The sequence below is a fragment of the Ictidomys tridecemlineatus genome, chromosome 13 (genome assembly GCF_052094955.1).
Source record: "Ictidomys tridecemlineatus isolate mIctTri1 chromosome 13, mIctTri1.hap1, whole genome shotgun sequence".
NCBI classification, from domain to species: domain Eukaryota; kingdom Metazoa; phylum Chordata; class Mammalia; order Rodentia; family Sciuridae; genus Ictidomys; species Ictidomys tridecemlineatus.
Window position 1 is genome coordinate 92,860,183 of NC_135489.1, and position 26,580 is coordinate 92,886,762.

The following is a 26,580-nucleotide window of genomic DNA, read 5'->3' on the forward strand; positions in this document are numbered from 1 at the left end:
AGAGTGTCTCTCAGTCTGTGGTTCCCTTATTCATTTTCGTGTTAAAATTTAAAAAGCTAAAGTTTAAAATTTTAATTCATCCCCAATTTTTTTACTCTTTATGTTTCAAGCTTTTTAAAATTCTACCTTAAAATTTCTGCACACCTCAAATGCAATTTCTTCAGTTTTCTACAAAAATGTTGTACTTTAGCTATAATGTTTGCATATATGATTTTAAGTACATTTCAAATTACAGTGTAAGAGATATAAATGAATATACAGTTATTTTAGCACCAGTTTTGGGGAAAAAAATCATCTTTCTTCATCAAACTACCCTGAAACATTTCTTAAAGATTAACTAATGATTTTCCATTATACCTCAGGGAAGTAGGGAGCAGGACAGAGTATTATTTCTATCTGTACAGAAAGAAAACAGCTGGAAAGATTACAACTTTTCTTGAACGTACAGATACGGTGTGAGGTCACATGGCAAAAAAGAAACTAACCCCAATTCTGGAGAGCTCTTTGGCTTCAGAGAAAAACAAGGACCCAAACTGTTGCTTACCTCGGAGGATGCCAACCACCACATAAAATGACTATAATGGAAAAGATGGACACCATGCAGGATCAGACAGGTAATTCCAGCAGAGAGATGGAAATGATAATAAAATTAAAATCCTAGAAATACAATTAAAATCCTGGAAATAAAATTAAAATCCTAGAAATAAAAAAGTGCAATAAAAGGGCCCACTGATATACTCAACATGGCCAAGGAAGCCATCAGTGATGCTGAAAGCACATGTATGTGTGTCCGTGTTTTACGTGTATCATGACTCTATAATAAGGTACTGAAAACATTTAGGAACAATGGCTCTTCCTATATGCACATCAGAAGGCAGCAGGGAATGTGGTCTGGCACTCTCAATTTTCAGATATTTTCTGAACAAGATTTATTATTAATATACATATGGCAAATTGAAGCTGATGTCAGAATAGTTATTAAGCAGGGAGTACATGATTCCATTCCAATTATGTTGGATTTAAATTCACAAATGCCTGGCAAGTGGCATGCATATCTCCATATATAAATAACACCTCAGAAAACACTCATGTACATGCAATGCTTTTGTTTAGTTTATGCAATTTATTTAATTAAAAATTTAATTCATTTGTATGCAGTGCTGAGAACTAAACCCACTGCCTCACACATTAGGCAGATGCTCTACCAGTGAGCTACAACCCCAGCCCTTTTTTTTGTTCTTCTTAAGCTTTTTTTGTACTAGTGAATGTGAATGAATCAATATTGTATATTTTACTAGATGTTTTCATATTTCATATGAACAAGTTTTGATATAAAATTTCTAAATAAAGGCTATTACCTACCTTTCTCAAAATTTGATTCCCCTTGTATCTCTGAGAGATAATAAAGTTTAATGTCTTATTGAAATGTTCATATATTCAAAACTCAATTATCACAAATTTTTTATACCACTTTCTTTGTAGATTTCCTGTGTGTGTTAAAATACTATTATTTCTACTTCCAATATTTTCCTGTTTGATAAAGAAGAGTTTTGGACAGAAGCTATGGCCATTCAGGATACTGTCAGGTTTCCTAAGGGACTTTTCTGATACACAGAAAACATAAGTTGTTCTTATGTCCACAGAAATCACAAGCTTACGTTTTATTAAGTAAGGGTGGGTGAGTTTAGGTCATTGCCAAGTATACCAAACCTTGCAGAACTTCAGCAGAGAACAAGTTTATTTTCTTGATATGAAACACCCAACTGAGTATGTGGAGGAGGAACCCCATTCACACGGTCCTTCCTTGATCCTGGTTTCTGCCTTCATCTTAGTGTGTGAACTCCAACTTTTCCCTAGAAGTAATATCTACCCCACTCTGGTGAGAAACCAGAGGAATGATAGAAAATCTGAGAGATGTATTTAATGGGACTCGTCTGTCCCTGAACCCTACATTCTATTAGCTAGAAGTTAACAATATGACTTCCTTTGGTGAGAGTGGTTGAGAAATTATGTCTGGATGGAGGACGGGACAGAAGAGGACATGGCTACTGGTCAACGTATTTAGTAATTAGATGAGGGAGACTACCTTTGTATAAGTCAAACTGGGGGTTGACTATGGCAGGATTGCCCATACCCGTGACCTGCATTCCTTGTCTGTCTTGATTTGTGGTTAGGTCTCTATCTTTTAAATATTCTGGGCTAAACTGAGAAAGATAACCTTTGGCTAAAGACAATCACAAATTTATTACTTTCTAGGTTTTCTTTCTGTGATTTCTCTGATGATGAATTAGTTTTGATTGCCTACATAAAAATTTCATGTTTTTATTAGTTTCTTGAAGCTTCTTGTACAACATGCGTTTTTTGAGGATTGAATTCACAGAATATTTCCTATAGTCATCATCTTTCTAGCGTTTCTCTGCTGGGTAGGTTCTGTGATATCAATGAGATCAGCACTCTGGGTGAGAGACTGCCCATGTTTCCCGTATTCTTTACATTCATACATTCAATCCTGCATGGGCTTTTTGATGTTCTCTAAGGCTTGATTTCTGGCTGAAAGTTTTCCCACATTTATCACATTTGTAAGGTTTCTCTCCTGTGTGAGTTCTCTGGTGTACTCTGAGGTTTGATTTCTGACTGAAAGCTTCCCCACACTGAGTACAGGTGTAGGGTTTCTCCCCCGTGTGAGTCCGCTGGTGCTTTCTCAGCACTGACTTCTCACTAAAAGCTTTTCCACATTCATTACAGTCATAGGGCTTCTCCCCGGTGTGAGTTCTCTGGTGTCCTCGGAGATTTGATTTCTGCCTGAAGGTTTTCCCACACTCATCACATTTATAGGGTTTCTCCCCAGTGTGAGTTCTGTGATGTACTCTGAGGTTTGACTTCTGACTGAACGCTTCCCCGCAGTGACTGCAGGTGTAGGGTTTCTCCCCTGTGTGAATTCTGTTGTGCCCTCTAAGCTGTGATTTCTGTCCAAAAGCTTTTCCGCACTGATTACATTTGTAGGGCTTCTCCCCTGTGTGTGTTCGGTGGTGCTTTCTTAGGCCTGACTTCAGTTTGAAAGCTTTCCCACACTCATCACATTGATAGGGTCTCTCCCCTGTATGAGTTCTCCGGTGATTCCTAAGGCCTGACATGTGGCTGAAAGACTTGCCACATTCACTGCATTCAAAGGGTTTCTCTCCCGTGTGCGTTCTCTGGTGGACTATGAGGATTGACTTATAGTTGAAAGACTTCCCACATTCATGACATTCGAAGGGTTTCTCCCCCGTGTGGGTTCTTTGATGGATTCTGAGGCCTGACTTTGCACTGAAAGACTTCTCACATCCGTCACATCTGTATGGCTTCTCTCCTGTGTGAGTTCTCTGATGTTTCCTTAGGCGTGCCTTCTCACTGAAAGCTTTCCCACAGTCAGGACATTCATAAGGTTTCTCCCCACTCTGACTTTTCTGAGGCCGCATCAGGCATAAATCCATAGAGCAGGATTTCCCACATGCATCACACTCACAGGGTTTCACCCTTATGTGGGTTCTTGGATGCTCATTAAAAATTGATTGGCAGCTTAATGTTTCTGCACACGTGTTAAGGTCAGCGGGTTTATCTGTTGTGTGAGTTCTCTGATGCACTTGCGGGGGTAAATTATGGCTGAAATTTTTTTTAGATTCAAAGTGCTTCACCTCAAAGTTAATTCTCTGCTCTCCTCTAATGTGGGATTTGTGGCCAAAGGGTTTTCCTCCTGTGTCAGTTCTTTGGGTGGTCCTACTGAAACTATTCCTGCTTTCATTAAGCTCACTGTGACTCTTGTCCTTTGGATGAATGCTCTGGGAGATGAAAAAGGTGGATCTGTCACCTTGGTTTTCTCCAAACGTATTGAATTTATACGATTTCACCTTTTGGTGGACCACAGGAGAAGTAATGAGGGCAGCCTTTTCAAGTAAAGTTTTACCTCGTTCTTTATATTGAAAATCCTGCCCGAAATTCTGAATTGTCTGAGGCTGAATAACTTCCTCCTTACAATGAAGAGCTCTCACATTCTTACTGCAGACAAAAGACTCCTCTCCAAGTATAGTTGTGTGACCCTTAATACTGAGGAGCCGCCCCTCACACAAGTTAAGCTCACAAGTCTTTCCTCCTGAATACTGACGGCAAGAGGCCAAAAGGCTGAGGCTCGGGTAAGTAGGCCCAGAAGCAATACACTGATAAGGCATCATTCTTGCAGGGAAAATATTTATTTCCAGGTTACATGGTTTCTCTGGAATCTCTTGCTCTGTAGTCAATGATCTGTTGGTGAACAAAACTTGCCACAAACGTTTGCCTTGATTTTCTGGGCTCTTTTCTGAGACTTTATCAGGTTGTGAGTCTTCTAAAAATGAGAAAAATAAAAATACTTTTTAAATAGTTAAAGTATTTTTGTACTTACCACAGCTGTTACGAATGGGACACATATACATAAGCTCTATTACGCATCTGATTCTGTGGTTTCTGGCTTAGCTTCCCAACAATTTGAGATATTTACTATTTATGTACCTTTTTTTCCCCTTCAAAAAAGCTTTTTTTTTGTAGTAAAAGGGAGGAAAACAAAAATGAACACACACATGCACTTGGCATCTTAAAATATAATTTTCAAAAGTGAGTAGAGAAAAGGATATAAAAGAAAGGAACAGCTGAGAATGTAGTTTATTTAAGACAGCTGAGATCCTGGGAGAGAAAAATGAGGAAATGTGAAGAATCTGACAAAGAGTATCAGCACTAAGTAGATGACAAGAGTAACAAGAAGAAAGTCAGTGCACAGCAGGGTTTACATCGGGGAGGAACACCAGATCTAGGTTCTCACTCAGTCAAATACAGATTACATTAGCCTATTCTGGCTATCGCTGTTTTTTCCATTCTGTGTCTCAACACCAACATAATTTATAATGGCATCAATTTTCTCATGTGGGAAGAAGTCGTCCCACAGGCCAAGCTTTAATTCCCTCCACAGCAGCGTCATGGGAACACAAATGGGAAACTGGAGTGTGGAACTCACAGGAGTCAGTCATTTCCTGACTAGACTGTATCATTACATCAGAGACGTTTAACAGTTACCCTTTCTAGTCATCAAGTGTTAATTTTCTTTCACTTACTCGCTTACTCATTTCCCCCAAACCAGTCTTGTCCCTCTCCAATCCTTAATTCTGCTATCTACTTTTAAAACATACTTATTTTGTATTGACTCAGAATCTTAAGGGATTGTTTTTTAACCTGGCCCTAGAAACTTTACATTTCCTTATCATGTATTTCTTGCAATATATTTGATACAATTGCCCTGTTGCTACACATATGCTATCCAAAAATGTCAGCCTGTGCTAAAAATGTTCAAAGCATTGAATTTATTTTCCTAGGTACCAATAGGTAAAAGATCTAAGAGGGATGTGATTCAGGCAAAGAAAGCTTTACACTAGCTGCATGCCCATTATGTATTCGAGCTACCACTCCACTAGTCCATGGTACTTTGCTCTCATTTTTGACAAGACAGCAGTCTTTTTTTTACGTATTTTTAAATTGTCAATAAACCTTTACTTTATTTATTTATATGCGGTGCTGAGAACCAAACCCAGTGCCTTGCATATTCTACATAAGCACTGTACCACAGAGTCACCACCCCAACCACAAGACATCAGTGTTTAAATGACACATGGTTCATTTCTATCAATTTCCCTTTTACTCACATTCTTTCTCCAAATCAACCCAAATTCCTGCCTTACACACATGTAATTTCATTTAGAAAGACATAGTATTGTCTAACTGAAGCAATATGAAATTTCTCTTTCAATAGGCTCTGGAGTTAGTCTACAATGTTAATTATATGGTACATGCTGGAGTATGGGAGAGTGAAACATCCTGCTTTACTCCCCTAGATAATCTAGGTGGTAAAAGAACTCACTTAATAACTGTGTTCTCTGGAACAGAGTTTCATTTTTGTTTTCGCACATCCACGAAGTGAGGTAAGGGTTTACAGAGAGATAACAGCATTTCAAGATTAGAGTAGAAATCTGAGCCAAAGTTTAACATGAGTAGTAATGCTTCATTCTCCTTTTCATGTATAGTAATTTTTATTATTTTTATTATGAGAACCACTTTTTGGCTTTACTATTTGTATCATTATAGTTTGTAGTTTATTTAGTTTTACTATCTTTTCAAATATTTATCTTTTAGTTATAGGTGGACACAATATCTTTATTTTATATTTATGTGTGCTGAGGATTGAACCCAGTGTCTCATGCATTCTAGGCAAGAGCTCTACCATTGAGCCACAACACCGCCCCTCATTATACTTTTATCTTTAAAAAGTATAATGACTTTTCTTTGAAAACATTCTTGCTTTTTAACATAAGTACATAAACAAAAATTTTTCTTTTAAGCAGTATTTTGCCTGTTGTCCAAGATGCATGTTTTTCATTTTTAAAAATCTTCTGGATATTGAAAAATTTTGATTTAATCTAATTAAATATGCTTTTAAAGATACATGCTCATTTTTTAAATTTCAAGACAGACTTTTAAAAAAAATTATATTGTATTCAAATTTTAGTTTCATGGAACAATAATATCTCTACTTTTTGGCACTTACTGACATTTCCCTAAAACACTTTTACATTTTGTCAGTGTTCCGAGGTGGTTTTAAGAGGTTTATTCTTTGTTTTCAGAGTAGAGATTTGAAAAACATGTCAATTTAATCTTAATGAAACATGCTGACTTATAAATTCTGGAGCAAGGGATCAGTGAACTTTTTCAGTGAGAGGGAGGAGAGCAAATGATCTGGCTGTGCTTGTCACGTGGCCTCTGTTGCAATGACTCTGCTCTGCCTTGTAGCATGAAGCTATGAACAGACATGGCTGTGTTCTAATCTTTCTTTCTTCACCAAAACAGGCAGCAGGCAGGGTTTGTCCTGAGGGGTGCAGTGTGCTGAGCAGTATTCTAGAGAGTCAACTGGTATCACTGGCTGTGCTACTGAAATCAGAGAGGAATATTAAGATCTACTGTATCGTACAACTGAGAAATGAAAAGTTGTGCTCAAAAAAAAAAAAAAAGATCTACTGTATTTAATATGGTCATGTTTCTTCTTACAATTCTTGCAGTTTTTTTAAAAAATAAAACTTGAGATCAATTTATTTGGTGGATAAATATTCAAAACTCATATATTCTTTTAAAATTGTCTCTAGCATTATTAAAATGTCCCTTTCCTCATCTGTTCTTTGATCTGAACAGTTAGTATGAGTGAGATAAACATGGTTAGGCTTATTGGTTTAACAACTCATAATTGTAGTCTGAACTATCTCTTTAAGCCAACAGGACATCATTTCCTTTTAAAATGAGAATGTAACCCATTTATATTAGTTGATGTAGCACAGGCATCTGTCTTACTCTGTATTATGCTGTGGTTCTGAGTAGCCTTTGTGCAAACAAAAGATTATACAGCAGGCCTGAGACAGGACTGCTTCAAGGTCAGCCCTGGGCTGGTGTCTGGGAACTGAGACTTCAAGAGTATTCCCAAGGGGGCTGGGGATGTAGCTCAAGTGGAAGCACGCTTGCCTGGCATGCATGCGGCCTGGGTTCGATCCTCAGCACCACACACCAACAAAGATGTTGTGTCAGCTGAAAAATAAAAAATAAATAAATTTTAAAAAAATAAGATGGACACACACACACACACAAAAAAGATATTCCCAAGGTTCCCAGCACTGCTCAGAGGGGCCATCTTACCCAGACTGCCTGTGCCTATGCTGAGCACCTGCTCTCCCTCCACATCTACACAGGGTCCCAGCACTGCTCAGAGGGGCCATCTTACCCAGACTGCCTGTGCCTATGCTGAGCACCTGCTCTCCTTCCACATCTACACAGGGTCCCAGCACTGCTCAGAGGGGCCATCTTACCCAGACTGCCTGGGCCTATGCTGAGCACCTACTCTCCCTCCACATCTACACAGGGTCCCAGCACTGCTCAGAGGGGCCATCTTACCCAGACTGCCTGTGCCTATGCTGAGCACCTGCTCTCCCTCCACATCTACACAGGGTCCCAGCACTGCTCAGAGGGGCCATCTTACCCAGACTGCCTGTGCCTATGCTGAGCACCTACTCTCCCTCCACATCTACACAGGTCCCAGCACTGCTCAGAGGGGCCATCTTACCCAGACTGCCTGTGCCTATGCTGAGCACCTGCTGTCCCTCCACATCTACACAGGGTCCCAGCACTGCTCAGAGGGGCCATCTTACCTAGACTGCCTGTGCCTATGCTGAGCACCTGCTGTCCCTCCACATCTACACAGGCTCCCAGCACTGCTCAGAGGGGCCATCTTACCCAGACTGCCTGTGCCTATGCTGAGCACCTGCTCTCCCTCCACATCTACACAGGTCCCAGCTCTGCTCAGAGGGGCCATCTTACCCAGACTGCCTGTGCCTATGCTGAGCACCTGCTCTCCCTCCACATCTACACAGGGTCCCAGCACTGCTCAGAGGGGCCATCTTACCCAGACTGCCTGTGCCTATGCTGAGCACCTGCTGTCCCTCCACATCTACACAGGGTCCCAGCTCTGCTCAGAGGGGCCGTCTTACCCAGACTGCCTGTGCCTATGCTGAGCACCTGCTCTCCCTCCACATCTACACAGGGTCCCAGCACTGCTCAGAGGGGATGTCTTACCCAGACTGCCTGTGCCTATGCTGAGCACCTGCTGTCCCTCCACATCTACACAGGTCCCAGCACTGCTCAGAGGGGCCATCTTACCTAGACTGCCTGTGCCTATGCTGAGCACCTGCTCTCCCTCCACATCTACACAGGGTCCCAGCACTGCTCAGAGGGGCCATCTTACCCAGACTGCCTGTGCCTATGCTGAGCACCTGCTCTCCCTCCACATCTACACAGGGTCCCAGCTCTGCTCAGAGGGGCCATCTTACCCAGACTGCCTGTGCCTATGCTGAGCACCTGTCTCCCTCCACATCTACACAGGTCCCAGCACTGCTCAGAGGGGCCATCTTACCTAGACTGCCTGTGCCTATGCTGAGCACCTGCTCTCCCTCCACATCTACACAGGGTCCCAGCACTGCTCAGAGGGGCCATCTTACCCAGACTGCCTGTGCCTATGCTGAGCACCTGCTGTCCCTCCACATCTACACAGGGTCCCAGCACTGCTCAGAGGGGCCATCTTACCCAGACTGCCTGTGCCTATGCTGAGCACCTGCTCTCCCTCCACATCTACACAGGTCCCAGCACTGCTCAGAGGGGCCATCTTACCTAGACTGCCTGTGCCTATGCTGAGCACCTGCTCTCCCTCCACATCTACACAGGTCCCAGCACTGCTCAGAGGGGCCATCTTACCCAGACTGCCTGTGCCTATGCTGAGCACCTGCTGTCCCTCCACATCTACACAGGTCCCAGCACTGCTCAGAGGGGCCATCTTACCCAGACTGCCTGTGCCTATGCTGAGCACCTGCTCTCCTTCCACATCTACACAGGCTCCCAGCACTGCTCAGAGGGGATGTCTTACCCAGACTGCCTGTGCCTATGCTGAGCACCTGCTCTCCCTCCACATCTACACAGGTCCCAGCACTGCTCAGAGGGGCCATCTAACCCAGACTCCCTGTGCCTATGCTGAGCACCTGCTCTCCCTCCACATCTATACAGGTCCCAGCACTGCTCAGAGGGGCCGTCTTACCCAGACACATCTACACTTTGACTCATGATAGATAAAGATGCCATAAACTATCTACCTGACATACAGATCGTCTGAACATCCACACAACTTGTAAATCATCTCCGACTGATCCTGAACCTGTGCTTTCCATCTGAACACCCAGACTTTTCACATACTATAGAGGGTACCTATGTGATGGAAATCCTGGGCTCGTAGTCCTAATCATCAGGATTCTGAGTAGACAACATGCTACAATTCATAGCCAGGGGAACGCAGTGTGTCCTGTTTCTGTGATTGTGCCTCTTTTCCTGGTACTCTGCCTCCTGCCCTTTTTAAACTGATTCTGCTCTGTATCCTTTCTGTTGATTTTTAGCCACAAGTATGGCTAGATGCTGAGTGGTAAGCGTCCTCCTAGCTACTCAGTGAGCTTTCTGCCAGTATTTGATTACTCACCAGGGGAACTCCAGTTTAGGAATCCTTTCTCTTTCTCTAGTGACCACGGATCTTCTCCTTGTTCCAATGTGAAGATCAGTTCTGGTTTGGGAAAGCAGAACCCTGTAAGTAGGAAATGATTTAGAACTTGAGTAGGCTGCGTAGCTTCCGCTGCTCCTGGATGTGAAGAGAAGCACTGGGGGAAGCCGTCCGTGTAACGCGTTAGGGCCTTTCCTGGGCATCACAGCCAGGGGAGGGACAGGTCTGGCACTGGGAACCTCCCGTGGCTCTCCCACGGAGACGGATCGCCCAGTACACGTGACCTTCTCTCCGTTCTGCTAGAAAGCTCCCAGGCAGCACACTAGAGAAGGGACTGACCCGTCATCAGGAGCTGAGCAGCCCACCTGCCCCACCTGTATCCTATTTTGGTGGAAATCTTTCCTGCAAAGCCTGTGAAGTCTCCCGATATAAACAGAGCAGGCACAGGCCCCTTTGTTAGAAGCTGGACCTGTCTGGTCAGCTGGCCCATCCTGTCCTTGCCTTTGAAACTACTTTCTGTGTTCTGTGGTGATTTCACCATCCTGTCTTTCTTAGCTTTTATGTCTCAGCCAGCCCATTCCAGTGGAGGGGACTCCATTTCCACCGCTGCCCAGGGTGCTGGCAGTAAAGCACAGCTTAAAAAATGGCACATTTTGGGCTGGGGATATGGCTCAAGTAGTAGCGCGCTCGCCTGGCATGCGTGCGGCCCGGGTCCTCAGCACCACATACAAACAAAGATGTTGTGTCCGCCGATAACTAAAAAATAAATATTAAAAAATTCTCTCTCTCTCTCTCTCACTCTCACTCTCTCTTAAAAAAATGGCACATTCTTAAAAAAATTTGCTGTACCTTTTGGAGGGAAAGTGACAATAAACATTTTTTTTCTTACACTCAAATAATTTCCTTAAATCTCTGAACTGCAATCCTAAATAACATTATATACTAAAATGGTCAATGTCTTGGATTTAAACAGGAGATTTCATGAGGACTTCCATTTCTAACTATAGTAAAATAAATTCATTTATCTCTCCATATCAAACATCTAAAAATAAATGTATATTCCATATACAGGCTTAAGACAAAAGGCAGGAGAACAGAGTAACAAATAAGGTGAGCCCTATAAGAATAACAGATTATTATCTCATATTTGGCAGTAGAATTATCTCATATTTCCTAGCCTTTAAGAGACTTGCCTTGATTTTCATAACACTGTTTCAAGGACACTGTAAAAAGTCCTTCAATTTGAGATTGTCTGATGTTTTTCTCGTAACTAAACTGTTGTTGTGTATATATGGGAAGAAAGCCACAGATTAAATGTCTGCCATTTTTATCACATTTCATTAACGGTACATGCTACCAACACTAATGGCTGGTGAGGTTATCCTTGTTCATCTGGCTGAGGAACCGTATGCCAGGTCTCCACTGGAAATTTGCTCCTTCTCCCCTGTGCATGCTGTACTCTCCAGAAGGAAGTCACTGGGCACAGCCCACTAAAGTAGAGCACAGTTATGCTCTATCTCCCTGAAGGGGCAGTAACTACATCAATTAGTAGGATAACTCTGTTTAGGAGATTTTTCAACTTTCCCCAATTATTTATTTATATTCAATGACTTAACTTAGTATTCAAGTACGGGTATTTTATACTTTGGGTTATAAATCAATAATTTATTGTTGCTCAAATTGCTGAAGTCTGGGCTACTGAGAATTTAGTACCCCAAACTGAATTCCTCCTCTGTTCTCTGTCCTATGCACATATCTTGGTTCTTGAGCGTTTCCTCACTTTCTGGATCTACAAGATACTCCATGCTCATCTCACACTCCTTGTCTGGATCCTAGAATCAGCCACTTCCCCAGGAATCCTGGCTCCTTTTACTGGCGATTGGTACTAGAAACTACTTGTGGTCTAGGAAACAGATTTTTTGTTTTCAATATTCAGTTTTGGCGCATGCTGTGTTTCTAGGAATGTGTTCCTCTCACCCAGCTGATACAATCTGTTGGGATACAGCTGTTCACAGTATTCTCTTATGGTCACTTTATTTCTGTACAGTTGGTAATACATCTCACTTTCACTTGTGATATCAGTAATTTGAGTGTTCTTTCTCAATCTAGTCTGTCAAATTTTCGTATCTTCTTAAGTTAAAAAAACTACTGGTTTATTAATTTTCTCTATAGTTTTCCTTGCCTTTATTTCTTTTCTAATCACTATTATTTCCTTCCTTCTACTAATTTAGATTTAATTGGATCTTCTTTTTCTAGTATTTTCAGATATAAAAGGTAGGGCACTGATTCAAGATTGTCCTTTTTTTGAGGGGGAGGGCGGGTATCAGGGATTGAACTCAGGAGCACTCAACCACTGAGCCACATCCCCAGCCCTATTTTGTATTTTATTTAGAGACAGGGTCTCACTGAGTTGATTAGCACCTTGCTTTTGCTGAGGCTGACTCTGAACTCACAATCCTCCTGTTTCAGCATCCTGAGCCGCTGGGATTATAGGTGTGCGTCACCAAGCCTGGCAAGATTGACCTTTTTTAATGCATGCATTTAGGGCCATCAATTCTGATCTTAGAATTACTTTCACTGCACCATCAAAGTTTTGGTTTATGATATTTTTTTTCCTAGGTTTTTCCTTCCTCTTTTTAAATCATGTTCTTGTTCTCAAGAACTTCTTTTCTGTGCCCAAATTGGTAAAGTTATACTCTGAAGGGATATTGTCCTTTCAAACAGGTCATCCTAGGCAGCTAACTGTGCATTGCATTGGGGTCTCTGAGCAAAATTCTGTGACTTGAACTAAATAGTTTTAAGTATGGATTTTTTTGAAAACTAATATTTAATATTGCTTTTCCTGAAAGGAAAAACTGCCTACTTTGCTATTTAAAAACTCTCAACAACTATTTTCTACTGCCGCTTATTTTATGTGCACCCACAATGAAAATGTTTAAATTAACTATGTTGTACAAACAAACAGAACTTTATAAAAATTAGCCAGATACGGTGGCACATGCCTGTGATCTCAGCGGCTCAGAAGGCTGCGGTAGAAGGATCATGAGTTCAGAGCCAGCCTCAGCAAAAGGGAGGCACTAAGCAACTCAGTGAGACCCTGTCTCTAAATAAAATACAAAATAGGGCTGGGGGTGTGACTCAGTGGTTTAGTACCCCCGAGTTCAATCACCAGTACTTGCCCCTCTAAAAAAAATTAGTTAAGGCTTTTTGGCTCATGTTTCAGCACATGGTCACCTGGCTTCAGACCATGGACCTGTGGCGAGGCTCAGCACCATGGTGGAGAAGGCAGGTGCAGCAGAGCATCTCACCTCATGGCAACCAGGAAGCAGAACTGGCATTTATACAAATCCATCTGATCTTGCTTGTCTCATGCTGCATCATTTAAATGTCTTGAAAATTTGGTTTTTGCAATAGATGCTTTAATCTATGACTCCCCTTGTAATAACAATATAACTATATTGCTTCACATATGGTGTAAGCATCTTTATAACTGTGCTCCCTGTAGCCCATCCTATCCCATGGAACTGCTGTGATCCACTTCAGTTATCTGTATACGCTGATCACCCAACCACTGTAACGGCTGTTCGTATTTTCCTTTGTATCCTGGGTGCTCTAGGCATTATGCCAGGAGGCTCTGGGTTTTGTTTATCTTCTGCTTTAGGAAGTGTCTGGATCATTTCTGGTACCATGGCAGCTGGAGAGGCAGATACTACTTCTTATTTCAGGGTGAGGTCTGGAGTCCAGGTTCTCCATCTGGTCTTTACTGACATGTGAGAGTGCTACGGTCCCCTCCAAAATTCATGTTGAAATTTAATTCCACTGTGATAAATTTAATCCTGAGACCTGTAAGAAGGGTCAGACCCTGAGTGGGACTAACACCATGATACAAGAGTGAGTTCAGCTCCTTTCTCCCTCTTGCCCTCTTTGAGCTTCCACCCTATGCCATGTGATGACACAGTTAGGAAACCCTTGCCAGAGGCTGGCACCATGATGCTGGATCCAGGAGTACAGAACTCTGAGCAGGTTCTGTTTGTTCTGAATTACCCACTCTGTGGTATTCTATTAAAGCAGAACAAAACAGAAAACGTAAGAGCAAAACTGGTGCCGGAGGAAAGAGGTGCTTCTGTAACAAATACGTGAAAATGTGCAAGTGGCTTTGGAATAGGTGATGGGTAGAGGCTGGAACCGTTTTGAAGTACATGCTGGGAAAAGCCTTTATAGTCGTGAATGAAGCACGAGGGAAATTCTGGCAAGGGCTCAGAAAGAGAGAGTTATAAGGAGTCTGAAACCTTTTTTTTTTTTTTGGTACCAGGGACACTCAATCACTGAGCCACATGCCCAGCCCTTTTTTGAAAATTTTTTTTTTATTAGCCATAGGGTCTCACTAGTTTGTTGAGGGTGGTTTGGAACTTGCGATCCTCCTGTCTTAGCCTCCAGAGCTGCTGGAATTCCAAGGGTGTGTGATCACGCCCAGGAGCCTGAAACTTCTTAGAGATGACTTAAGTGGTCACGTATGTTGAGGAAAATAAGGGTGATAAAGGTAATTCTGATGAGGTCTAAGATGGAAATGAAACTGAAGGTATTAGAAATAGGAAAAAAGGCCAATCTTATTATAAAGTGGGAAGAACTTGGCTGAATTGTGTTCATGCTGAGTGTTTTCACTTTATTTAAGAGCAATAAATCAGGCTATCTGGTTCTTGCTGTCACACAGTCATATATATTTAATTTTCCATGTTTATTCAGCTTGTCAATGGATATTTGGACTGTTGGTATCCTATCACTCTGACAGACAATGCTCACTAAAAATCCCTGTGTATATAACACTTTATGTTTGTGTAGGTATTCCTAGAGATGCAGTGGTTGGGAAAAAGGTAATGCATATATAATTGTTTTTTTAGTTGCAAAAATTACATTCCTTAAGGGAAGATTTGATTATGTTACTATTTTATTTAAAACCATCAATGACTACTTACTATAAAGAGATAACTAATCACTCTCAGCTGGATTCTACCAGACCTTTAAAGAAAAACAAGTGCTAATACTCCTCAAATTATTCCATGAAATATAAAGGAACACTTCCAAATTCATTCTGTGAAGCCAGTATCATACCAAAACCAGATAAGGATACATCAGGGAAAGAAAACTGTAGACCAATATCCCTGATGAAATTAGACACAAAATACTTAATAAAATATTAGCAAATCATGTTCAACTACATAGTAAGAAGACTGTACATCAAAACCAGGTTGGTTTTATTCCAGAAATGCAAGAATGGTTTAACACATGCAAACCAATAAATGTAATTTATCACACAAATAGAATTAGTCATCTCAATAGATACAGGAGACCTTTGACAAAATTCAGCACCCATCCATTATAAAAACACTGAAAAAATTAGACAAAGAAGGAACCTATCTCAACATCAAAAAGGTTATACATGAAAAACCCAACATCAATCTCACAGAAATGGGGAAAAATTGAAAGCATTTCCATTAAAGTCTGGAATTAAGACAAGGATATCTACTCTCACCACTCCTACTTAATACAGTCAGAGTAATTAGGCTAGAAAAGGGAAATAAAAAGGATAAAAATGGAAAAGAAGTAGTAAAATCATCAGTGCAGACAACATGATCTTATAATTAGAAGATCCAAAAGTCCCACCAAAAGACTGCTATACCTAATGAACAAATGTGGCAAAGTAGTGGGTTACAAAATCAACATACAAAAATCAGTAGCTTTCCTCTATACCATCAATGAGTCTGCTGAGAAAGAAATCAGGAAAATAATTCTATTCATAATAGCCTAAAAAAACCCCTCTAGGAATAATATATAAAATATGGAAGAAAGAAACTGAAGTCAGCCTCAAAAGATGGAAAGACCTTCCATGTTCATGGATATGCAGAATTAATATTATTAAAATGGCCAAACCACCAAAAGCAATATACAAATTCAATGTAATTCCCATCAAAATACCAATGACATTCTTCACAGAACTGGGAAAAATAGTCCTAAAATTCATGTGGAAGACTAAAAGACCCAGAATAGCCAAAGCAATGCTAAGCCAAAACAGCAATGCTGGAGGCACCACAATCCCTGACTTCAAATTTTACCACAAAGCTAGGTAACAAATCTGCCTAGGACTGGCATAAGGAGACACACATAGAACAATGACACAGTAAAGACAGAGAGACAAACCCATACATCTACAGCCATCTGGTCCCTGACAAAGGTGCCAAGAACACACTGGAGAAAAGACAGCCTTTTTAACATATCGCACTGGGAAAACTGGTTATCCATATGTAAAAGGATGAAAGTAGACCATCCTCTCCTACCCTCACAAAAGTCAACCCAAAATGATCAAAGACCTGGGATTCAGACCAGACACTATGTAACTCCTAAAAAATAAATGTAGGGTCAACACTCCAATATATAGGCACAGGCAATGGTTTTCTCAATAGGCCCCTATTTATGTCATTTGCAGGAAAATGAATAGAACCAGAGAGCATCATGTTAAGCAAAATAAGCCAAACCCAAAAGTTCAAGAGTTGGATGGTATGGGTATGGGGCGGGGGTAGGCAGGGATATCATGAAAACCAAGGGAGATGAGAAAAGGGACCAGAGGTTGGGAGGTGGGGAGAGAGAGGGGAAGTGCTTTGGAGTGATATTGATGAAAATATATTGTTATATTATGTGCATGTATGAATGTTTAACAACAAATCTCGTCATCGCACAACTATGATTTATCAATAAAAACATGCAAAAAAAAATCTCCCACAAAAAAGAGAAACACATCACAACAGATGTGCAAAAATAAGACTCATGAAACACAAGGAAGCAGGCTAACAAGAGCCCTTCCAAAATTTACAACCCCTGACAATTAGTGAATCTCCAGATACTGATTTGGAGGAAGATTTGGAGGAAGCTCCAGACAATGAATATAAAAAGTTCATTGTGGAAATAATTGAAGCAGACCTAAGGAGTGATCAAGAGAGAAAACATAGAATTTGAAAGGGCCTTTCAGTAAAGAGAGATTCAGAAAAAGAACCAAACAAAATTTCTGGATATGAAAGACAACAAATCAAGTAAATTCAGTGGAAAATCAAACCAACAGATAGACCACAGAGCAGTCAGAATTTCAGGACTCGAATACAAAATACATGAACTTGAACACTCAATCAGCAATAAAGAAAAATAAAATGATCAAAATAGGACACCATTAAAAGACAAACCTAAGAATCACTGGAAGTGAAAAGATAAAGGCTAATAAGCTTTTCAGTGAAACAACAGAAACATCTCCAAACCTTGGGGATGAGACTGACATCTATATAAAGGAGACACAGAACCACAAATAAACAAGAGGGATCCGAAAAGGATCCCTCTCCATGACACATTATAAATAAAATGTCTAACACAGAAAACAAGAATACAATTTTAAAAGCTTAAAGAGAAAAAACATCAGATCATAGTAAGAGGTAAACCACTAAGAGTAACCTCTAGTTTCTTGCCACAAACTCTAAAATCCATAAGGGATTAGAATGAGGTATTCTAAACCTTGAAAGAAAATAACTGCCAACCAAGATTGCTTTATCCAGAACAGCTATTCTTATGAATTAAAGAAAAAATTTAAAAAAATTCCAAGATAAGCATAAACTAAAATAATTCATGACCACTAAGCCAGCATTACAGAAAATACTTAAAAAGAAATACTATACACAGAAGAACTTAAATTCTAGAGCTCCTGAAAAATGAATCTCATTAGAAGGGTAAACAAATAAGGATTAGAACTGAATTAATCATTAGCAATACACCAAAACAGCAGGAAATAATCAACATCTCTTTATAACAGCATTCAGTGTAAATGGTCTCAATTCTCCAATTTAAAAGACATGAATAGGCAGGTTTGTTTAAAAACAAAGGCCTGACTACGTTATACCAACACTGAGTGATTTCAACACTTCTCTCTCACTAATAAATAGGTCATCTAAACATAAGTTCAGTAAATAATCTTATAAATAAAAAATATTATAAATAAAATGAACCTAATAGACATCTATAGAATATTTCTTTCAACAATAGCCAATTCACTTTTTTTCAGCTGCTCATAAACCATATTTTAGGCTACAAGGCAAGTCTTGGCAAATACTAAAAATTGATCTCGTCATCTTATCAAATCATAATGACATAAATTATAAATCAACAGCAAAAAAGTACAGAAAATACGTAAAGATACAGAAACTGAACAATACATTTTCAAATGATAAATGGCTCACAGAAGAAATGACTGGTGACATTAGGAAACTCTTAGTCAAACATGAAACTATAATACATACTGAAATCTCTGACGCACCATGAAGGCAGTTCTAATAGGAAATTTTATAGCACTGAGTGCCTACATTAAAAAAAAAGTCAGAAAGATCACAAATAAACAATCTAAAGATACACTTCAATGCTCTAGGAAAACAAGAACAAAATAATTCCAAATAGAAGGAAGAGAATAATGAAGATCAGAGCAAAAATTAATGAAAGAATACTATTGTAAATTATCTGGGAAATCTTAGTTGCAATAAACTGAAAAATCTAGAAGAAATGGACAAATTTCTAGACAAATATGACCTACCAAAAATATACCAGTAGGATATTAAAAATACAAACAGATTCGTAACAAGTAATGAGATTGGAGCAGTAATAAAAAGCCTGCCATCAAAGAAAAGTCCAGGATCAAATGGATTCTTTTTTCTTTTTTGGCTGTAGATGGACATAATAACTTTATTTTATTTACTTATTTATATATCATGCTGAGGAGTGAACCCAGTGCTTCACACGTGCTAGGCAAGTGCTCTACCACTGAGCCACAGCCCCAGCCTCCGAATGGATTCTTAGCTGAATCCTACCGGAGCTTCAATGAAGAACCAATGCCACTCTCCTCAAAGGGTTTCATGAAAGAAAGACAGGGGTGAGGACAACTCCCAAATACATTCCATGAAGCCAGAATCACCCCGACAAAACCAGATAAGGACATGTCAAGGAAAGAAAACTGCAGGGTAATATCCCTCCTGAAGGCTGATGCAAAAATTCTGAATAAAATATTAATAACCCAGATTCAAAAACACCACTAAGAAAATTTTACCACATGATCAAGTTGATTTCACTCCAGAGATTCAAGGATAGTTCAATATATACAATCTACAATGCAATGCACTGCATAAATAAAATTAGGATGCAAATCACATGATCACCTCAATAGATGCAGAAAAAGCCTTTGACAAAATTTAGCACCCCATCATAATAAAAAATTTAAAGAAACTAGGGATAGAAGGAACTTAACTTGACATTATAAAGGTTACTACTACAAACTCAAAGGCAAAATCATCCTGTTAGAGAACACATGGAAAGAAATTCCTCCAAAATCAGGAACAAGGCTAGAAGGTATTCTCTTACAACTTCTACTCAACACAGTACTTGAAATTTTAACCAGAGTAATCAGGCAAGATAAAGGAATAAAAGCAATATAAATGGGAAAAGATGAAGCCAAATTTTTACTGATTGACAATGACATGATCCTATACTTAGAATATCCACACAATTCCATCAGAACATTTCTAGAGCTGATAAACAAAGTCAGCAAAGTATCAGGACACAAAATCAATATATAAAAATCAACAGCTGTTCTATATACCACCAATAATGAATCTGCTGGGAAAAAAATCAGGAAAACAATTCCATTCAAAGAGATAAAAAAAAAACTAGGAATAAATCTAACAAAGGAGGTATAAGACCTCTAAAATGAAAATTATAAACAATGAGGAAAGAAATAAAAAGACATTAAAGATGGAAAGACCTCCCATCTTCATAGATAGGCAGAAGTAATATTGTTAAAATGGCCATATTACCAAAGATAGTCTACAGATTCAACACAATCACATCAAAATACCAGTGCTATTTTTCACCAAACTAAACAAAACAATTCGATAATTCATACAGAAGAAAAAAAGACTGAGAATAGCCAAAGCAATTCTGATTAATAAGAATAATACTGGAGCCAGGCACAGTGGCACACACCTGTAATCCCAGCAGCTCAGGAGGCTGAGGCAGGAGGATGGTAAGTTCAAAGCCAGCCTCAGCAAAAAGGAGGCACTAAGCAATTCAATGAGACCCTGTCTCTAAATAAAATACAAAACAGGGCTGAGGATGTGACTCAGTGGTCGAGTGCCCCTGAGTTCAATCCCCAGTACCCAAAAAACAACAACAAAAGAACAATATTGGAGGCAACACAATACCCTATCTCAAATTACACTACAGAGCTATAGTGTAGTGACCAAAAGATCTGACAAACACAATTTTAGAGGAGGAAAGGTTATTTGGTGTTCACAGTTTTAGAGTCTCAGTCTACAGATGGTCAACTCCATTTCCCAAGGCCTGAGGTGAAGCAGGACATCAAGGTAGAGTGTGGTGGAGGAAAGGATGCAAAGTGAGAGAGGGAGAGCTCCTCTCCGCACAGACAAAATATAAACCCCAGAGACACCCCCCACTGATCTACCTGCTCCAGCCACACCCTACCTGCCTACAGTTAATCCTCATCAGGGAATCAATGCACTGATGAGGTCTAAACTCTCACAACGTGGAGGAGGAAGCCAAACGGCGCACGCCAAGACAGACAGCCAAGACAGACCGGAGGAGGAAGCCCGGCCCCGCCCTGTGTGCTAGTCCGGAGGAAGCCCATCAACCCTTAAAACCCATCAAAGGGGGTGTGGCTACCAGCACGGTTCTGCGGCTGATCCAGGTACCCGGTTTCCAACTCCCCCACCCTTAGCTGCGATAACTCAAAATATTGCCCACAAGCTTTTGGGGGTTGTAGCTATCAACGCAAAACAACAACTGTACAGGCACCTGGTTTTCACCTCAGAGACTAGAGTAGGGAGATACAGGTGGAAGCTCATTGCCTTTCACACTGGCTATACCCACCACCCTGAACACAGAGGCTCAAGCTAGGAATAGACAATGCCACGTACAAGGAAATCAGTGTTCTGAGAGACTTTTTTTTTCTCTCTTTCTTTCTCTATTTTCTTCTCTCTCTTCCACAACTTCAGCATATGTGAAACCAAGAACTGTGCATGAACAATCGAATTACCAAAGTAATATAATATAGAGGAATTGCATATACCCCACCTTCCCCCTATTTTTTCTTTATTTCTATCTTACTTTCCTTTTCCTTCTCTTATTTCTCTTTTCTTCCTTGTTATTATTTTTTCATTCATATTCTCTCTATCCCACTTTCAATCTCCTAACTTTTGCTATCTATACATAGGGTAACTATCTAAATACAGATAGGAGGTTGAGTCTATACATTCTTCCATAAATTACCAGTCTATTGGTTAGAGTTCTCCAAAGGTGCTAAGTTAGTTTAACCTCATACCCTCACTCCTTTCCCTCTAAGTATAACATCCTTTGTCTGAAATTAAGTTTTCTATATGTCACTAGATATGGTACGCCTTTTATGAAACTAATGAATATATTCTTAAGTAATAATTAAAACCAATATCTATAGACTTAGAATCTAACTATAAATGTATTAATAATGAAAACTTGTGCTTAGATAATGTACTGTTGATATTGGGAACTGTTAACACTGTCTTTCTCCGCAAAAGACGGATTTTGGATTATCAACAGTGATTAGAATTTTAAAAGGAAAGAAGAGAAAACAGAACTGCATGGTAGAGAGAGCTGCATAGTCGGGTCTGCTCACCCACGGAGACCAGGTGGCTATAGTTCTCCAGCATCACCTCTCTGTACAGAGTCCTCTGGGCAGGGCCCATGTGCTGCCACTCCTCCGGGGAGAGTTCCACAGTCACATCCTTGAACGACACCGAGGCCTGGAACAGCACACAGCTAATCAATCTAAGGGTTCAGAATCACGGACAGGAAAATATTTTTTATCCAAGATATTGCAGCTCATCACAGAAAGAAATATGATCACATATTTCTGTAGTAAATAATTTTAAGAAAGTTTAATACCCATTAATGAGTTCTTAACATATTGAGAATGGGAGGATCTTTCTTAATTTGACAAATGGTATCTTTCAAAAAAAAACTCTACTCTATATTACCCTTCATAACTTAATACAGAAGACTTCTCCCTGACATTCAATGGGAATATTGTCCATTGATACAAGGAAAGGAAAAGAAAAAAGGTATAAGAGAAAGAAAAAAAATAAGGCCAGGCTGTGGTGGAACATTCCTGTAATCCCAGCAGCCTGGGAGGCTGAGGCAGAAGGATAGCAAATTCAAAGCCAGCCTGAGCAATTTAGTGAGGCCTTAAACAACTCAGCAAGACCCTGTCTCTAAATAAAATATTAAAAAGGGATGGGGTTGTGGCTGAATGGTTAAATGCCCCCAGGTAAATCTCCAGTGCCAAAAAAAAAAAAAAAAGGAAAAAAGCAAAACACCCATATTTTAGAGGGTATCAGTTGGAAGGCTCATTACTGGATTTCAAGACTTACTGTAAAGCTATACTTATCAAGGCATTGTATTAGCAAACGACAAACACTGATCATCAGAAGTGAACAGAATCCAGAAACAGACCCATACATGTACAGAGGTGCCAAGGCAATTCAAGGGAGAAGGTACATTGCTTTCAACAAATAGTACTGTCAGATGGGTGTGCAAGGGAAAAGCGCACAAACAGGGCAGGTGCACGTTCATCCACTTCCATTACGCAGAGCTCACACACTAATCACTAAGATCCTCACACCACGAAATTCTAGGGTACAGACTGGGCCAATTAGAGCATATTTTGTCCTTTTCTAAACAGGAACTTTTATGCTAAAATAATGTTTAAAGCTGCTATTGACATAGCAGAGGGAATAAAGTCTTTGCGCTATTAAAAATACATCTAAAATATAAATAAAATGAACAAATTTTCTAATAAAACGTAATCAGGAAAACTGCATTAATAAAAGTACCCATGTAGTATAGTTTTATGATAATAAATTGTTTAACAGACTAATAAGTCATCTCAATAAAAATCTTCACACAGAAAGTCCTCACAAAGTCCAAATTTATAGGGGAATTTCCCAAAATCTTCATATGACAACACTTTCTCACTATTCTAAATTAAAAAAGGAGTAGCAGGAAACTGCCCACTTTTATGAGACTATAATGATGATAACATAACTAGACAGGGAAACAAGAGAGTATAATCTAATGTGTGAATATAGAAATAAAAGTCCTCGAAAAAGCTTTAAAAAAGACTAAGAAAATATGTAAGACTCAATTTAGCACATTTATTAGCAACTAGGGTCTATATAGCAATTCAGGATACTATCAGAAAATCCATTATATTTTTTATAATATTTATAAAGGCTATACTATAGCATTTGTCCAACAGTCATACAAAAAATATTCCAATATAATTTAATTCCCATTCATGATTAACATGAAATCTTAGCGAACTGGTTAGTGGAGGAAGCCCACATATCCCAGAAAAGATGTATCTATCAAGGGCTAAGCGCAAACGTTGGAGTTCATGGTAAAACTATATTTCCCATCAAGATTGACTTGACCTATTTCCATTTTCTCTTTTCCATTTAATGCATGGACCCTTCTAAACCTCATAAATCAGTTACATTATAAAGTGAGGGAATGAATAAAGTGCTCACCTGAGATGTATTCATTTTCTGCGGCTCCTGGGACAGCATAGGAATGGTAAAGGCTCAGCTGGAGGAGAAATAAAGAGAATGGGTCATAAGACTGCCTGCTTCACAGCTACCAGGTTCTCTTCCCCAACTCTCACCAACCCCATTGGAGGGCAGCTCTAAAAGAGCATCTAAGCCTTGGAATGCATGCAGAGGATCATTACAGGCAGCACACCTGTCCCAGTGCAACTCTGAAATGATCATGGGCTCACACCTGCTGTTTCTTCTAAATGAACATTAAGTCTTCTAGATTGATTTAACAATAAAGCACATGTCCTTCTAGCTAAAATAAAGAAATAAAAACAAAGGATACCTTGATTTAAGGCATTTCAAAGGATCAAACACCATGCTTTCATTAAAATTAGCTTAGCAGAAAAATACTCCATATGCATCATTTATCATTTTTTCTTAGTAATACTGCTTATCCTCTGATAGAGATAACTCACAGAAAGCCTGGTAAAAGAATAAGATACTCTAAAGCAAGGATTTTTGTTTGTTTTAACTGGATGTATTTCTCTAAAAGCCCTTTTGATGAGATGCTTTTGGTGACTTACCTGTGAGTGAACTGTACTATTTTTTCCTCCTGTCACCAACTAGGCATCCCTTGGAAAGTCTCTGAGACTTTCATATCCAATGTTTTAAAACTTTTCCAGAGTCAGAAATATAACTAACTCCCACATGTATCATCATTCTGGGATTCTCTGAAGCCAGGATAAACTCATTAGAGTCACATGTGGTGTCAGACATGTGACAGCAACACAGCATCTGTAGAATGGAGAAGCAAGGGATTGAGCCTCTCCAGGAGAGCAGAACAGAACTTCCACCTTCTACCTAATCATCCCTCACCTGCAGATCTCCCTGCACAAGCCCTGCCATGAAGTGGCCTTCCCCCGGCAACCTGTCTCTGGGCCTCCCTGCTTCACCCTGCTATGCTCAAAGCTGGCCCAAATTTTCTGTCACAGTCTGCAGTGGCTTCTGGAGTTGGCACTGTCAGCAAGTCAGGCTCACCCTGGGCAGGAGGAACAAGAACTGCTTCTGATCATGCAAATCTAGGATCTGCTTCTTCTTGGGATCTTGTCTCTTGCTCTGAAGCTCTGGAGAAAGAGCTTAAGTCAGAGAGGTTTCTCTTCCAGGTAAAACTATTGTTCACAGAGGGGCCCTTCTTCCTACTTCACAAGGGCTACTTTGTTGCAAGAAGCTGAAACCTGGACCTGAAAAACAAATTCACTTTAGGAGCAAAAACTTGACTCCTGGAATTAATTACATATCAGAAGATATTAAAAGACACACAACTTGACGTGCAGAAGGGGCCAGGAACCTGTCTGATCCAAGGGATCCGAAGAGATACCAGTAATTTCAGAATACATTTAACACATGGTAAAATTCTATATTCACTTCCCATCATATCCCTGTGTATTTGGAGACAAATTAGTCTGCTTAGTGCTGTAAAGGCCACGATACCTGTAACAGGCAGCTGTGATATCAGCACCTGAAACCAGAAGCAAATCACACCTGCCCTTGAATCTGAGCTCCCTCAACCGCTAGCTCATGACCTAGACTCACGACTCCACCAACCTTACGTGGTTATTTAATGCAGATGGTCATGTTGATCTCAGAGTGGTGTGGGGTTTAGGTGAGGCATCCAATGAGAAGAACAACTGTCCCCTAAACATAACAGCACTTGTCACTTATCGGGGCTTAGTAACCTGCACCTGGCTGCGCTACAGGTGATGCCTTACAAGTTTCAAAACAGTCATGAGGTCCTTACTAACATCCTCGTTCCCAGGTGAGAAAGCAGACTCACCCAGGCCACCTAACAGGTGACGGAGCGGGAACCGATCCCAGCCTTTCAGGCTCCAGAGCTCGGGGTCTCGCCCCAGACGCACAGCACGCGCGTTCTGGCACCGTCGTGTCAACGTCGCGCGAGGGCTGCCCCCGCTGCCGCCGGCTGCGCCGACCGACGGGCCCGCGAGCACCCGGCGCGGCACACCTGCTCCGCGGGCTCAGTCCCACCTGCGTGCGGGAGCGCGGGCGGGGCCCCCACCGGCCTCGGCCCTCCAGGGCCCACCGGTAGTACCCAGGGACGCTGGGGGGCGCAGGAGGTCGCAGGACCTGCCGCTTCACTACCGACGGTCCCCTACACTCACAGACGTGCGCAGCCTCCGCTCTGAGCCGCCGCCGGCGGAGCCCGAGCAGCCCAGCGAGGGGGCGGGGCCGATGCCGCGCGTGCGCAGAGCCCCCGAGCCGACCCAGACGCCGCGCATGCGCAGCGCCACCGAGCCCGCCCTAGGCGTAGAGCGGCTGGATGGACCGAGTGGAGACTACGTGTCCCGGGAGGCTCTGCGTCTGCGGCTGCCCCGCTGGGCGCTCCCGCGGGTTGCAGGCCTGACGGCTGCTGTTCCCAAACCCCAGCTGGGGGTCTCTAGGAGCCTGAGGAGGTGGGGGCCTCAACTTAAGCGCTACTCCCCAAAGCAGAAGGAGCCCTTAGATGGATCCCGATCGAAATGACAGCATTTCCCCTTGGAAATGGTTTTGGGGGCGATCAGGGAAACTGCGCCGCGTGCTGAGAATATTAAGGAAAATTGAGGCGTGAAAAAAATGGAGTTACGTTGGTCAGTGTTTGGGGGTTTTTGTTTTGTTTTTAAAGAAAGACTTGACGCAGTATGGAGATTTCTTGGAAAGCTGGGAATGGAACCACCATTTGACCCAGCTATTCCACTTCTGGGTCTATTCCCTAAAGACCTAAAGAGAGCATAC

General features: G+C 40.9%; 1 protein-coding gene across 10 annotated transcripts; it reads right to left on the reverse strand.

Annotated features, from left to right (window-relative positions):
• Nucleotides 1-1,091: 1,091 nt before the first annotated feature.
• Nucleotides 1,092-26,055, reverse strand: Znf782 (zinc finger protein 782). 10 transcript variants are annotated; one of them, XM_078030574.1, is made up of 8 exons: nucleotides 25,628-26,055; nucleotides 24,832-24,917; nucleotides 24,378-24,588; nucleotides 23,788-23,845; nucleotides 21,876-22,002; nucleotides 10,115-10,216; nucleotides 7,567-7,629; nucleotides 1,092-4,360 (listed from the first exon to the last, which is right to left on the reverse strand). In XM_078030574.1, exons 4-8 carry the CDS (start codon nucleotides 23,824-23,826, stop codon nucleotides 2,496-2,498), a joined length of 2,196 nt encoding a protein of 731 aa, XP_077886700.1. In that variant the 5' UTR covers nucleotides 23,827-23,845; nucleotides 24,378-24,588; nucleotides 24,832-24,917; nucleotides 25,628-26,055; the 3' UTR covers nucleotides 1,092-2,495. The 10 variants fall into 10 exon arrangements, with proteins under 10 accessions (XP_077886700.1, XP_040127012.1, XP_040126999.1 ...); XM_040271078.2 differs by having other exon boundaries at nucleotides 21,876-22,027; nucleotides 24,832-25,034; XM_040271065.2 differs by having other exon boundaries at nucleotides 24,832-25,034; nucleotides 25,628-26,054.
• Nucleotides 26,056-26,580: the final 525 nt, after the last annotated feature.